Source organism: Haliotis rubra, unplaced genomic scaffold (genome assembly GCF_003918875.1).
Source record: "Haliotis rubra isolate DU_JTF1 unplaced genomic scaffold, ASM391887v1 Scf14, whole genome shotgun sequence".
Lineage (NCBI taxonomy): Eukaryota > Metazoa > Mollusca > Gastropoda > Lepetellida > Haliotidae > Haliotis > Haliotis rubra.
In genome coordinates, this window is record NW_025765336.1 from 4,337,237 (window position 1) to 4,354,010 (window position 16,774).

A 16,774-nucleotide genomic window follows, 5' to 3' on the forward strand; every position below is an offset into this window, starting at 1 on the left:
GTTGTGATGGCAATGTCGTGGTGATGACAATGTTGTCGTGGTGGCAATGTCGTTGTGATGAAAATGTCGTTGTGATGTCGTTGTGATGACAGTGTTGTCGTGGTGGCAATGTTGTTATGATGGCATTGTCGTTGTGATAGCAATGGTGTTTTGATGGCAATGTTGTCGTGGTGGCAATGTCGTTGTGATGACAATGTCGTTGTGATGGCAATGTGTTGTGATGACAATGTTGTTGTGATGGCAATGTTGTTATGATGGCATTGTCGTTGTGATTACAGTGTTGTTGTGGTGGCAATGTTGTTATGATGGCATTGTCGTTGTCATGGCAATGTTGTTGTGATGACAATGTCGTGGTGATGACAATGGTGTTGTCATGGCAATGTCGTTATGATGGCAATGTCGTTGTGATTGCAATAGGTGTCTAACTGTACAAGACATCTCTCTCTCCGCCAGGTTGCCATCGAGAGCTCATTGAACGTGCTTGTCCCTCTTTATCCAAAAAAAGGAGCGGTGAGGTAGACTAGTGCTTAAAGCGTTCGCTCGTCACGCTGAAGATCCGGGTTCGATTCCCACATAGGTACAATGCGTGAAGCCCATTTCTGGTGTCCACCGCCATGATATTGCTGGAATATTGCTAAAATCGGCGTAAAACTATACTCACTCACTTACGAATCAGGAGGCCTGTTTTGAGGCCTTTTTGCAACCACGTTACACTTACTATTGTATGCAACATACACCTTTTATGATCCGCTGTTTTGCATTTTACGCTCTAATGGGATGTGTATCCGCAGATCATGGAGACGTTGACGTTGACGGGTGAATGCGCGAAAAGTGCATTCCATTCGTTTTTAGACCCTGAGATAATGTAGGTTTTCCAATCTGGATGTCTGCCTTTATATTGCTAAATACACGCCCGAGGTCTGTTATTTCTAAACCAGAAGACCACGCAGCAGAACCTTGGCAACTCGTTATCCTGAGCATAACCGAATACATATCGAGTTATTCGTACTTCGAGACTTTTTATTGGTACTTTTCTTGGAGAATGAGGTTGTGTTTAATGACAGGATGCATTAAGTCAACAATGTTCGAGGTAGTGACTGTTTTTCACGATTAGATGAGCGATTCATATAGAGAAAGTGGTGTTCGAGTTGATGTTTTATTAATTTCACATTTGAATCAGAAGTGTTGCTGGATCTTGTCGCCTCTGACGCCGACTCGGGAACGAACGGCAAAATCACAATGCAGATCACAGCTGGCGATAACCCAGTGTCCAACAAGTTCGAGCTGAACGGAACACAGTTATCTTCCCTTGGTAACCTTGATTATGAATCTCTCACGGACACCCAGCACATGTTCCTCTTGACCGTGGAAGCGACGGACTCGCCGGACAAGGAGTCGCCCAAAACCGGGGTCACAATGGTGGCCGTGATTGTGAGTCGTGACAACAGTTGAATTCTTCGCCACATTTTACATGATATTGTTGTATCCTTATTACATTCAATAAGGAGTTTATACACCACGTTGTATATACACTTTAGTGTTGGGCAAATGAAGGTTTACACTTGAAAACTACATGTGACCAATACATTAAAAAAGGTTGACAAAGGCTGATAACTCGCTGAAATTCTGAAACCGAAGACCACAAAGCAAAACCCTAATATTTGGATTTCGATCAAAACATTACAAAAATGACCGAGACATGAAGTACGATATTTACAATGTGTATCAAATTGAGATGCCTAGTTTGTTTCGTCAAATATGGGTGTTATGAATGATGTGGACATAGGGATGTTGAGACCATTACCCATTACAAAGAGTGAGTGAGTGAGTGAGTATGGTTTTACGCCGCTTTAAGCAATATTCCAGCAATATCACGACGGGGCACACCAGAAATGTTCTTCACACATTGTACCCATGTGGGGAATCGAACCGGGGTCTTCGGCGTGACGAACGAAGGTATAACCACAAGGCTACCCGACCGCCCCTCCGAATACAATGACGGGTTATTGTTGAGTAAGAACATACGCTCATACAGTGTGTGCGTGTGTGTGCGCTCGTATGTGTGAAGGTGTGAGCGAACAAACATAAAAATCGGCTCCTCATTTCAGATCAGAGAAACATATTGCTTTTTTATGGAGTGACCGAAACCAAGTAACGTGTCTGTATTTCATTTTCTTGCCCAAAAGTACTAAATAATTAGCGACAGGGCTAGGGTAACTTAAAAACTCAGATTCCGATTTCAGTTCAGCACAACTCAAGGAGACATGCTACATCTTCCAGGTGCTGCCCGTGAATGAGTTCGCCCCAGACTGGGCAACGTCCATGTCTTTGACTGGTTCTGCGTTTCCTGACCTCACTATGCTTGAGAACGTCACTGTTGGGTCCGAGATCCTGACGCTGCAGGCGACGGATTCCGACCAGGGAGTTGACGGGGACGTCACGTACATCATCACTGCTGCTATCACAAGTACGGACATACGTTTATAGAAAGTGATCAGATTAGTTACCGAATATTTCAGTTCATTCAGTTCTTTAATTATTCGTGTGGCGTTACTCACAGTTTGTAGTGTGCATTGGCTCGAATCACAAATCCGTTAATCGGCATGAATAAATCAATGAAATGTCAATACTAGGTCTTGGCGTAACCAAACGGTAAATTACTGTATAACTCTTTCCACTCAAGGCTGATATGAGGGATATACATGATTTGTTTGTTTGTTGTTTACAAATTGACATCTAACGGGATCGGGATCAGGCTCGCTGACTTGGTTGATATATGTCATCGTATTCCATTTGCGTAGATCGATGCTCATGCTGTTGATTAGTGGATTATCTGGTCCAGACTCGATTATTTACACACTGCTGCCATATAGCTGGGATGTAGTTGAGTGCGGCGTTAAACAACCAACAAACAAACAAACAACTCTGGTCATTGTATGTTTCAGACACAGGGGAACCATCGGAAGGACTCTTTGCCCTCAACCCTGTGACCGGAACTCTCCGTACCGCCGGCTATCTGGACCGTGATATCACTACAGAAGAGATGTACTACGACCTTACCCTCACAGCCAGAGACGATGGCGACCCCTACAAGGAGACGTCAGCAACGCTGAAGATCATCCTCGACAACGTCAACGACAACGCCCCAGTGTTCACTCTGACAGACTATCAGATTGACGTTGCGGAATCAACGACTGTGGATACGGCGATCTACTCTTTCAATGCCTCTGACGTCGACGGTGATGTTGTCGTGTACTCTATTAAGGAAGGCGACACAGACGTCTTCGGTGTTCAGGGAACGTCTTTAGTGACTCTTACAAAACTTGATTATGAAACAGTGAGCTGGTACTCGTTGCTGGTGGAGTAAGTGAATTTGAGGCCTAAAATGTTATGACAGTCGAGGTGGAATAAGGTTTAACCTCACGTGCGTGCGTGCGTGCGTGCGTGCGTGCGTGCGTGCGTGCGTGTATATTGCTGTAACTATACATACTTTATCCAAAAGGGAAATGACATGCTGTCATTACATCAAAACGTTCTTAAAGCACTGACCTCAATCGTTTTTCGTACGGATTAATTTCCTAATGAATCTGTTGATTATGACAGAGACCATATCTGTTATATGGTCTCTGATTATGATAATAAAGAATTGGGTGGCGTGTGTCATTCAGAAAATGTTCATGGCCATAAATGAAATATGCCCATACATAATTTGATGAAGAGGCGGTGGGGTATCCTAGTGGTTAAAGCGTTCGTTCGTGACGTCGAAGACCCGGGTTCGATTCCCCACATGGGTACAATGTGTGAAACCCATTTTTGATGTCCTCGCTCGTGATATTCCTGGAATATTGCTAAACTTATTGCAGCTTAAATTTAAACTCACTCACTCACTCACTCACTCAGGTGTCCTCCGCCGTAATATTGCTGAAATATTGCTAAAACCGGCATAAAACGTAACTTACTCACATAATTTAATGGGTTAAGTGTATATCTAATTTCTGTACATCTGACCCTTTGAAAAGGGTTTTAACCTTTTGTTCTGTTTCAGGGCATCGGACGGGCTGTATACAACGACTGACCTCCTCCTGGTAAAGGTGATTGATGAAATAGACGAACAACCCGTCATAATAGTCAGTAACCCAATCACTTTGTTGGAGGAGTTGCCTATTGACACCGACGTCAGCTGGGCCTTTGACGTCACAGACAATGACGTCATGGACGATCTGCAGTATTCTCTTATTGGTAAGCCCCGTAAAGATCCTGGTTAGAATTGGTCTTTTAGAGTTTATGTGTGGAGGCCACTAACGGGACCGGGTCGACATGTCTTCGTGTGTGATTGTATAAACCGATGCTGGTGATATAAATCACTAGATTGTTCAGAACAGACACGAACATATACAGACAGTCACATATACTACTCAAATTAAATTTAGGATCACCCCGTCTTTCGTGTTACTATAGATAATGCCAGATTTACCACAGTAATATGAGAGAGTCAGGTGTTCCTTAGCTTTGAGGAGTATAGCTGCAATATGTAGTGCGGCGCTAAACAAGAAACAACCCAAACATATTTAAGTAAGGACAAACATATTAAAGTAAGAACAAACATATTTAAGTAAGGACAAACATATTAAAGTAAGGACAAACATATTAAAGTAAGGACAAACATATTAAAGTAAGGACAAACATATTAAAGTAAGGACAAACATATTTAAGTAAGGACAAACATATTAAAGTAAGGACAAACATATGAAAGTAAGGACAAACATATTAAAGTAAGGACAAACATATTAAAGTAAGGACAAACATATTAAAGTAAGGACAAACATATTAAAGTAAGGACAAACATATTTAAGTAAGGACAAACATATTAAAGTAAGGACAAACATATTAAAGTAAGGACAAACATATTAAAGTAAGGACAAACATATTTAAGTAAGGACAAACATATTAAAGTAAGGACAAACATATTAAAGTAAGGACAAACATATTAAAGTAAGGACAAATATATTAAAGTAAGGACAAACGAGTGAATGTTGTTTAGGCCCTTCACAACAGAATTCCAATCTCAGCACCTAGGATGAGGCCAACTAGTGTTTGAGGCATTAGCATCGACCAATTCCATCGGGGTTCGATAACATGCGATTGTCACTGAACTCCTTGGGTGTCTGCTTCTATGAAACAGATCTGCTGAGACTGTTTGAGATGAATCGGCCAATACCCTTACAGTTGTGTCATAGGAGCGTCTAGACTTCGCGAATGTAATGGTTGATGTTTTGGCCGATACATCTGTGAACGTGTTGATTTTATTAACTCATGCCATACCCCGGGCGAGTGTGACCACTTCCATGTCATGTTTTCAAATTACCTCTGACCAGGGTACCCTAAACAAACATACAATGTTTACAATAAGATGATTACACTGTAAATATTTCCTGATGCTTTTTTGTTCGAGTAATCGCCGAACTTCTTATCACCAGTTTATTATTTGAACGTCAAAATGTACTCTCGAAGTATATATTGTGACCCGTGAAGATCAGGTTGAGAATTGGCTTACAGCAACCCATGCTTGTCGTAAGATGCAACTAACGGAATCGGCTTGTCGGGCTCGCCGACCTGGTTGAAACATTTCAATGTATCCCAATCGCATACATCGATACTCATGATGTTGATCACTGGATTGTCTGGTCTAGACTCGACCATATAGCCGGAATATTGTTGAGTGTGGCTTTAAACAACAAACAAACAAAATATATTGTCACATACCTTGATGCTAATTTGGGGGGGTTCACTGTTGTCTGTATGCTGAAGACCGTTTAAAGCTCGTTCTACATTTTACCACACCTACAGGGCCTGATAGTTCGTCTTTTAACATCAACCCTGACACCGGAGAAATGACCGTTGCCAATCGACTAGATAGAGAGGTCAAGGCCAGTATGGACCTAACTCTTCAAGTTCAGGATTCATCTGGTCTTTTCAGCGAAGCGGACATGGCCTTCACCCTCGCAGACGTTAACGACTTCGCGCCGACGTTTGACGCCAACACTCACGTTGTATATACGACAGAGAGGGGACAAGGCGATGGTAAAAATATAAGTACTGGTGTACTGTCAATATGGTGATCTAGGATTTATATATTTATAAGTGGGCTTCTAATCCACAACCAGATAATCCTGTCTCGGATAGGGGAGACAACCCACTGCATCACTTGAAGTTTTGTCACACCGCTACTTAATGATAATAGTAAGTGAGTTTAGTTTTCGCCACTTTTAGCAATATTCCAAGCATTATCACGGCGGGGAACACCAGAAATAGGATTCGAGTATTGTACCCATGTGGAGAATCGAACCCTGGTCTTCGATGTGACGAGCGAACGCTTAAACCCCAAGGCTACCCCACGACAATTAAGAACAAACAGTAACATTTTTCTCACATGCTTAAGATTTTAATTTTGCATTTGCGTTATGTTAATATGTTTTTCTTCTTTCCTACAAAGTGGATCTGATGACTTTAGTTGTTACTGACCGAGACGAAGCAGACAACGCTGATTTCGACGTAACTATTACTTCCGGTAACGATGGCGGCGAGTTCCGGTTGGACGGCCTCGTTCTGAAATGCGACAGCTCGATGATTGACTACGAGAACGCAGCAGTGAACAACTACACGTACATTCTATCTATACAGGCTGCGGATAAACCCATTGATGGCAGCAGTCTGACTGGGTCTACAGTTGTCATTGTTCGTGTAGGTGGCGCTGATCAATCTTGGTCATCCATTTTTTATTACCCAGTTATTTTTCATATTGGATGTCTCGAAACATCCGGTCTGTTAATGCTTGTAAACCCTGATCCGTGAAGATCCGGGTTAGATTTGTTTTTCAGCAATCCATGCTTGTCGTACGAGTCGACTAACGGGTTCAGGTGGTCAGGCTCGCTGGCTTGATTGCCACATGTCATCGTATCCCAGTTGCGTATATCGATGCCCATACTGTTGATAACTCGATTGTCTGGTCCAGACTCGAGTATTTTACAGACTGCAGCCGTAGTGCGGCGTTAAACAATAAAGAAACACACGATTTTAACGCCCTAATGACCTGAACAGTGTTTTGGTCTAGACGTACATTTTATTAGGGAAATAAGTTTTATTAATTATAATATATATTTACCATGTAAAAAAATAAACCCAAATAGAGTTTAGAGCTGTATAATTTCAGTCCAGAGTAGATGGGATCTCGACAGCCCTGGTTCCATCGGTGATACAGTAGTATATATTTTGTCTGATTGGACATCCTGCATATATTTTAACGATCAAATAGTTGTTATCTTCACGTTACATAGATAGGTCTGATGATGAATTTTGCGAACGTTAAATGAAACGAAAATTTACAATTATATTGTGTCCAAGAGACTTTATTACACCTGTAGGTTCAACCCCTGAACGAGTATGAACCTGTGTTCGAAGCACCTGTGCTGGAAACGGATGGACGTTTCCCAGAAATAGCTGTTGACGAGGATGTTGGAACTGGACATGTCATTATCACCTTCGACGTCAGAGATCAGGATGCCGGGATTGACGGTGACGTCACATATGACATCGTTTCGGTCAAAGATGGTACGTGGATCTGCTGTCTACAGATCTTTGTTAAGGGTTTGAGATTGACAGCTGTGGCCCGTTTGATGTAAAATATCGGGATCTTAGATCTGGGTTAGAGTGAATGAGTTTAGTTTTACGCCGCTTTTAGCAATATTTCCGCAATATCACGGCGGGGGACACCAGAAATGGTCTTCACAAATTGTACCCGTGTGGGGAATCGAACCGAATCTCCGGTGTGACGAGTGGACGCTTGATCCATAAGGCTACCCCATCGCCCCCGATGTGGGTTAGAAGCAACCCATGTTGCCGGGTGGTCAGGCTCGCTGTTTGGGCTGATGTATGTCATCGATCCTATCCGAATTCTGTAGAGGGACGCTCTCCATTTATCTGGAATATTGCTGATACGTAGATAAACAAAGTCGAACAATCTAAAGCTACATGTTTAGCGGCTTACCTATCGTGGCAACGCTAACGCGAAGTGGATCAAATGTTCCCTCGTCACGACGAAGGAGCGGGCCTGATTACCCATGTGGGTACTACTGACTGACTGAATTTAGGTTTACGCTGCTTGTAGCAATATTCCAGCAATATCACGGCGGGGGACACCAGAAATGGGCTTCACACATTGTGCCCATGTAGGGAATCGAACCCGGGTCTTCGGCGTGACGAGCCAACGCTTTAACCACTGGACTACCACACCGCCCCCACGTGGGTACTAAGTGATGAGGATTGAATAGTGATAAATGCGGCATAAAATGCTACTCACACCGTTAGTGGTGATTTTGTACACAGGAAGTGACGACAAATCACAAAAGTAATGTGCCAAAGATGACTTTCGAGATACAACCAGCCACATAGAAGGAGGTCAATAATTATAGCCACAGAAAAACCCAAGCAAATGAAAGTTTTTGTTATTTTAATTATCTTGTCCTACATTGTTAACATGTAAAGGAAAAGGTCTACTACAATGATCACATTTTGGTAAAACCTTGTTTTACCCGGATGAGATGGTAAGCACCGTCAACATGATAACTGTCGTCATCGATGTTCTCGGAGTCTGAAAATAGTTTTCTTAAAGTTTCGATATGAAGTGAAACAAATATATACGTTTCGCTGTAAAATCTCTTGTGAGTTGCAACGCGAAGTTAGAACACTAGTCGATAAGAAATGTGTACATTTTCGAGTTTTAATGAAACAAACGTTTGAATTCTTTAGTTAGCATGGCTGTCAACTAAACAAGAAAATATACAGGGTAGTTATTATTAGTATTAATACTGGCATCAGTATTAGTGTTAGTACTAGTTATAAGTATATACAGCTTGTTCAGCTTGACCTGATCAAGTGAATACTAATGCATTGCGTGACCGTGTCACAACTGGTTGGGTCCATTATAGTGAAGGGGTGCACCTTTGTCAGTTCATTGTCAACAGCCGAGACAAGGTCGCCTTTTGACATCTCAGTGTCGAGAAATCGTCAGCAATGTCCTAACTTTCTTTAAAAAAGGAAGCTAGAGATGGTTTCATGTTTCCGATTCGGGCTTTAAGGCATTAATAACATTCTCTGCTCCCATTTTTAATGAAGTTAACTTGACTTGCCGTTTGTGCCTTTTGACCTCCCGGGTCATGCATAGGTAGAGTAGCTCAGGTCAAGCTGAACAATCTGTAGTGTATATAGTATTAGTTATAGTATTAATAGCAGCATTTGATAATAGTTGCAATATGGGTGTGAAGGATTTTAATTAAGAGGTGATACTACAGAGAAATTGTGTGTCCAGCAATGCCTTATACTAATATAGAGGAGTCCAAGTTTGACATGTTTAACACAAGTGAATCCATTCCTTGTCCTCGCTTGTCAATGTTTATGTTGGAATGTCGCTAAATACTATACACCACTATCGCTTGTTGCTGTTCCAATACGAAACAGGTGAAAGCAATGAGATTCTTATATAAAGTAGACCTTTTACTTTAAGGGTCAATCTGTTGAAATACATGGTACTTATGTTTGTCAGATCTTGACTACAAGAAAAAGAAAGGATTTTAATGTCACTTAACTTACGACGATACGGTATAAACAAGCAACATGTTGTAATTATGAATCTGCATGGCAGAAAGAGACGTAGACAGGAGCCACCTCTTCATTCTGGACAACAAAGGCATACTTCGTACATCCGGGCAACTTGACTTCGACCAATCAACAGGCGGCTTTGAGTACGTCACACTTGTCATCCGGGCTGCGGATGGTGGAGCCGTGATGAAGTCTACAGAAGGAATTCAACGTATCGTTCTGTCCGGCGTGAACGACAACGCGCCCTATTTCAAATATGCTCCGTCAGAGGTGAATATCGACGAGAACATGGTCATTGGTGAGGTGGTCTTTGACCTTGACGTTCAAGATCCCGACGGAGATGCCGTGACTTTGACGCTGTCTGGCAGCACAGCGTTCCAAACAGCGTTCGGAAACAGCGTGATCGTCAAAGAACAATTAGACTTCGAGTCCAAACAGTGCCACACTCTAACAGTAAGGTGAGGAAATATCTCACAGAATAATCAGCCTCTATTATCCACCATTGGTCGTAAAGGCAAAATAAAGGGGAAATTGGATCACTGAAAATCCGTGATGGCAATTTGTCACTATGTGTCCTGTAAACAACCCAGGCAATCACGTGATTTAACAGAAACTCAACTGTGGCTATGTAGCGCAATCACTGAATTTACTGAAACGATAAGAGATGCAGCAGTCTGTTCATCTTTTTTCAAGCAATGCCCCAGTCCCTTAACTTTAACATCGCGAGAGACTAATCAATTTTCGTCCGAGCCATATTCCAAATGGCGTAAAAGAAAAAAACAACTGTTATAAAAATATTTGGTTACTGAGGACACCGGGTGTCTTCCAAGGGGTAAGCACGTCCTGCTCGACCAATAGTCTTTTGGGTATTGTCAAGTCCAGAAAACACGGAAATAAAGGTCTGTTTTCCATTCTGTCTGTGGTTTACTCACTGGTATACTGGATTTGGTTAACAGATTACTTGGTAAATAACACTTTTTTGCTATTTTCTCTTTCGTTATTTGTAAAATTATGCGTTGTTCACGAAATACTATAAAATAGCCTTTGTCCGAAACTGACGACCTTCATTTTTAGTTATATATTTATATTGCACGTAAACACATACAAATTTATTTTTTTAACAATAACTATTGACACAAGGATTGAAATCAATCTGTGGTATTTATCCGTAGTGCCTCGGACGGAACTCACGAAACCAGCACCTCAATCACCATCAACGTCCTGAACATCGTGGACGAGGCACCGGAAGTAACTCTATTGCCTCCCTTGACTCTAACCGAAGAACAACCAATAGGAATGGGAATTGGATGTTTCTTCTCTGTCAGTGACCCGGATGTAAACGATACAGTTACATACACCTTGTCAGGTCAGTCATATACAGATATGAGTGAGTGAGTTTTACGCCGCTTTTAGCAATAATCCAGCAATGTCACGGCGGGGGACACCAGAAATGGTCTTCACACATTGTACCCATGCGGGGAATCGCACCCGGGTCTTCGTCGTGACGAGCGAACGCTTTAACCACTAGACTACCCCATCGCCCCCGTACATAACACAACGTCTACCTTTTCATAGGCGGCAAAATACGGGAGACATCTCTTTTTTCGCGGGGAACATTCTGGTCTTTGGCGTGAGGAGCGAACTCTTTAACCACTAGGCTACCACAGTGCCCCTTATCAGATATGTTACTGATGTATATGTCCTTTCGGATGGTTTAATTTGGCAACATTAATTAATATAAGGGCTTTTTCGTGTTATACATTGATGGTGTTACAATTGTTAGTTATTTCAAATTTTGATTTAGAAAATATGTTACATTGTAGCTGTGATCCGATCTATTAATCAATATCTAGTACCGTTTGTGAGGCAGGACATGCTCACACTGTCTCCAAAACCTGGTATTATTACTATTTCTGACGGAGTGAGTGAGTGAGTGAGTGAGTTCAATGACGACAGTGACTTTCCATTTTTCACTTTCCTGATGTGCACGCTCATAATGATAAATATGCCTGCGGTACTGTAGGCAACTGTACATTCAGTGAGTGAGTGAGTTTAGTTTTACGCCGCTTTTAGCAATATTCCAGCAATATCCCGGCGGGGGACACCAGAAATGGGCTTCACACATCGTACCCATGTGAGCGAAAGCTTTAACCACTAGGCTTGTCGCCTTCCTCATGATAACGGAACACGGGAAAACGAAAGCATTAATATCAACAATAACAAACATATCATGTCTTATACAGGAACCGGTGCTGAATATTTTAACTTGGAATCGTCCGGAGAACTGACCATTGCCAAACGAATTGACCGTGATAGCCCAGGTGATGTGACCTCCATTGATGACCTCCTTCTGACCGTCACTGACACCGCCGGACTTCAGACCTCAGTCAGTTGGAACCTCACCGTTGTCGACATCAACGACAACGCCCCTGTGTGTGACGTCACGGGACAGGGGAACATCACGGAGAATTCGGCTGAAGGTATGAAGGCTTGACTGGGTATTAATACTGTATAGAGTGTTTCTTAATATTTGATCAGGAAAAAAGAATAGAAGCACTTCATTGATACCATTCAGCTAGTATTTGTCTTATTCGAACTGCGAAATATCGCTGTATTTTGGCATCATGAAGTAATTACTGTGGGTGAGTGAGTGAGTTTAGTTTTACGCCGCACTCAGCAATATTACAGCTTTATGGCAGAGGTCTGTAAATAGTTGAGTCTGGACCAGACAATCCGGTGATCAACAGGATGACTCGGGGTCGATCTACGCAATTGGGATACGATAACATGTGTCAACCAAGTCAGCGAGCCTGACCACCCGATCCTGTTAGTCGCCTCTTACGACAAGCATGGATATATTATCGTGTCATGTTTGACGAATACAGTGTTTGTGGCTTTCAAAATATGTACGTTGTGTTTTGGGAAAACATCCCAAAGCACCAGGCTACAAGGCCTGGGTTTGTCTAAAGACCAGATATTTTTCTGCCTCTTCTGAAAACCAGATATGACAGTATGACAATATTCATGACAGATATAAAAAACCCGAAAACGTTTGGATTGAATACTTCTGTATTTTCAGGTGTGGTCATATCGGACATTGCTTGTACGGACCTGGACGGTGGCGAGTATGGGGTTGTGGGTCTTGATCTGGAAGCAGGGGTCTCCCAGTTCAAGTTCTCTGGGACCCAACTTCTCACATCTGGAGAACCCGTAGACTACGAGGCCACTAGCGACGTGTACAACGTCAAAATTGTGGCCGTCGACAATCTGGCTGGTGAACCACGTCTCACCTCGACGTCAGTCGTCACTGTAAAGGTATTACATCCATGTTATTGGCGCTAGAGTCATCAAAGCTGCTGTGCGGCTGTTTATGTATAACATCGCAACATTACATTACATATATAGACATAAATAATCGAATCTGGACCAGACTATCACGTGATTGATACCCCGGGGAACGGTCAAACGCGATCAAACAAGTCAGCGAGCCTGACTATCGGATCGCCTCGTAATACAAGCATATTGCCGAGGACCAAATCCCGACGGGAGCCATTAAAATTGTTTGAGGCTCAGGCTGCACCGATGAGTTAAGTCCCGTTGCAGGCAGGGTTCTTTGGTTCAGATCCAATATTCCTGCCGAAAGTGATCAAATGTCTGGCTTTTCAAGCGATACATATAATATTTTGAACATACCACTTAATGGACAGTATTTACTATTTATTACAAATTGGTTCTTGGGTCACCAAGAAAGTGTAGATATTTGCTTTGTTGGTTGTAGGCAACATGTTAAAGCTAACCTGACTGTCTTGGGTTAAGTTTGTGGCTACCACAGCGTATAATGTTTAATTCACTAGAACTCTAGGTTAAAGATACAACAGGTACTCGCAAGAGGCTAAGAACACCGTGACAGATCAATTTTTTTGGGACGTTAACTTCTTTTGCGTTCAATAGATTGTGGAGGGCAGTGTGTGGACACTTGCTCAATATTTCTGCAGGTCACGCCGATGGTCCGGGTTCGACTCCCGACATGAGTGCAATGTACGAGGCCAATTTGTGTCGTGATATAAAAAAGAATATCGCTAAAATCTTTGTATTACCATACTCACTCGCAGTGTAGCATGAGACAATAACCTCAAGATGATTGTGACTTGTAAGCCAGAATCGAAAAGCTTTTCAAAGCATCGGGAACGGATGAAATGTGTCAACCAAGTCAGCGAGCCTGACCCCCCGATCCCGTTAGTCGCCTCTTACGACAAGCATGGGTTACTGAAGGTCAATATTCTAACCCAGACCTTCACGGGTAGATTAATTGATTAATTGTTTGAATATGGATGAATATTCCAAAACAATCGTCGTTATAGCTACCCTTTTTGGCAAAATATATACATTGTAGCTTGAAAAGATACACTCATAGGCAAAAAGCGCCATTAATCCCGTGAAGATCCTGGTCAGAATTGATCTTCAGTAACCCATGCTTGTAGTCATAGGCGACTCACGGTTTGGTCAGGTTTGCTGACTTGGTTGATGCGTGTTATTGTATCCCAATTACGTAGACCGATGCTCTACTGTTGATCAGTGGATTGTCTGGCCCAGACATGATTATTTACCGATCGCCGTAGTATAGCGGGAATATAGCGGGAATATTAACAAACATTAATCAATTTTGACATTGTCCGTCCTGTTGAGTATTAAACACAGTTGACATTTGCTGGACCTTGTATTTGGATATTTGGATCTTCAGGTCCTTCCTGTGAACGAGCACACCCCCGTGTTTATATCCCCGGATATTTATGGCGGCGGCAACTTTGTCGAAGTCTCCGTTGCTGAAGACGCTGATGTAGGAGCGGTGATCGACACCTTCGTGGCGACAGACGATGACCTTGGCAGTGATGGTCACTTGACATATGGCATCCCTTCAGTGATATCAGGTGGGACATTTATAATGAATACAGTACAGGAAGTGACGTCATGTAATAAACGTGCACGTGACGGTTTATTTGGCAGACGGATTTTGGTTTGTGACACATTTGTAGAAAATTGCCCTAAGGTTTAATAATTACGTACTCATTTCTGCCTAAATGAAGATGGTGTATTTCTATTGGCAATCGGCATTGATCTCTACTTGTTTGTAATGTTCACACACTTTCGATTAGAATATCGTATGATTCCCTTTTACAATTGGGGGCGGTGGGGTAGCCTAGTGGTTCAAGCGTTCGCTCGTCACGCCAAAGGCCCGGGTCCAATTCCCCATATTGGTACAATGTGTGCAAACCATTTCTGGTGTACCGGCCGTGATATTGCCTGAAGATTGCTAAAAGCGGCGTAAAACTATAGCATACGAAAATCATTTGTGAACACGGAGCTAAGTCAGTCGTTTCGTGGAGATTTCCAAGCTGAAATCAGGAGGTTACCCAAGTAATCAGTAGCACAATACTGAACAGTGAAATCAATAAATGATAATAGGATGAATACATCATGTTTAAACGCGCTGTATTCGGTTTACAATAAGAAATGCAATACAACAGGTCGTATGATTGGTAGAAGAATAAATAACATGCCCAAACTATAACGTGTCCTCGCGTATATTCCAAATATCCCCACGTGAGAGTCTTGACACAGTCCTGAATGTTTTATGAAACCATTGTGTAAAGCTAGATATGGACTCAGGAACTAGTTTTCATTAAACAAGAAAAAAACTTTCATAGTGTCTCCATGTATACATTAATGTTCATACTTTCGTCTTAGTGTCACTACCACTTCACACAGATATATAGATGTAACATGAAGATCGCTTTCAAAACAAACCCGTGAAGATCCGGTCTTCAGAGACCCATGCATTTCGTAAGAGACGACTAACGGGATCTGGAGGTCAGGCTCGCTGACTTGGTTGACACATGTCATCGTATCTCAGTTGCGTAGATTGTTGCTCATGATGCTGATCACTGGATTGTCTGGTCCAGACGGGATCATTGGCAGACCGCCGCCATATAGCTGGAATATTGCTGGGTGTGGAGTTAAACAACAAATAAACAAACAACAAACAACAAAGCTTCTAAAACAGTGAGTGAGTTTTACGCCGCACACAAAGCTTGTAAAATAACAAATGTCATTGCTTGAGGGCTTCATCTCGTTCTGAATGTACAGGGGGCGATGGGGTAGCCTAGTGGTTAAAGCGTTCGCTCGTTCACGCCGAAGACCCGGGTTCGATTCCCGACATGGGTACAACGTGTGAAGCCCACTTTATGGTGTACCCCGCCGTGATATTGCTGGAATATTGTTAAAAGCGGCGTAAAACTAAACTCACTCACTCACTGAATGTACAGTGAGGTACAGTACCGCAGGCATATTTATCATTATGAGCGTGCATATCTGGAAAGTGAAAAATGGAAACTCACTGATTTTGTATGAAAATTAGTACAAATGGACTTACACATGACCTTACGGCGTTTCTTAGATTCAGGTGTCCAGGAAGACGGTTTGTTCACAATCGATGCATCGTCTGGACAGCTCAGAGTTTCCGGTCAGCTAGACGCTGATACCGTCACCGGCGGCGTCGAATACTACATCGTCAACATCACTGCTACGGACGAAGGCTCACCCCCTCGCTCTACCCATGGTGCATTGCGCGTCAATGTCATAGGGTCTAATGACAACCCGCCCGTATGGAATATGACTATTCAGGAAGTGGACGTTTTTGAAAACGCCAGTGTAGGACAGGACGTCGTCTCTCTGATTGCCGATGACGTCGATGGAGATACCGTGACCTTCAGCACTTCTGATACCAAGTTCAAGGTTGACGGGTCAATGTTGAAGATCGAAAAGCAACTTGACTTTGAATTTGAACGGTTCCATACAATAATAGTCAGGTAATAATGTTTGGTGAATGAAAACAATCGGCGCTAATAATATGGTTAAAAGATACAAACTGTCAGGCAAAAGACAGGATATAATTGAAAATTCGCTTCGACGGCAAAACTGCAAATATATCACCAGTGAATAACCGGTTATTTGTTTCATTTTGTTCACCTTCTTCTGCCTAGACTTTTAATTATCTGACGATGAACTATCAAGCTATGGGGCCTGTAAGTCTCGCGAGGCGCTATTTCCGGTACTAACCTGG

The 16,774-nt window shown here is 42.5% G+C and overlaps 1 protein-coding gene across 1 annotated transcript in view; it reads left to right on the top strand.

The window, feature by feature from the left end:
• LOC124268805 (protocadherin Fat 4-like) overlaps positions 1 to 16,774 on the top strand; it is a 72,021-nt gene that overhangs the window by 35,616 nt on the left and 19,631 nt on the right. The window contains exons 3-14 of the mRNA XM_046703826.1: positions 2,520 to 2,559; positions 2,946 to 3,363; positions 4,046 to 4,239; positions 5,848 to 6,081; positions 6,494 to 6,741; positions 7,422 to 7,608; positions 9,698 to 10,112; positions 10,827 to 11,020; positions 11,898 to 12,134; positions 12,734 to 12,969; positions 14,396 to 14,582; positions 16,115 to 16,520. Coding sequence (XP_046559782.1) covers positions 2,520 to 2,559; positions 2,946 to 3,363; positions 4,046 to 4,239; positions 5,848 to 6,081; positions 6,494 to 6,741; positions 7,422 to 7,608; positions 9,698 to 10,112; positions 10,827 to 11,020; positions 11,898 to 12,134; positions 12,734 to 12,969; positions 14,396 to 14,582; positions 16,115 to 16,520 — 2,996 coding nt within the window. The remainder of the gene's footprint in view (positions 1 to 2,519; positions 2,560 to 2,945; positions 3,364 to 4,045; positions 4,240 to 5,847; positions 6,082 to 6,493; positions 6,742 to 7,421; positions 7,609 to 9,697; positions 10,113 to 10,826; positions 11,021 to 11,897; positions 12,135 to 12,733; positions 12,970 to 14,395; positions 14,583 to 16,114; positions 16,521 to 16,774) is intronic.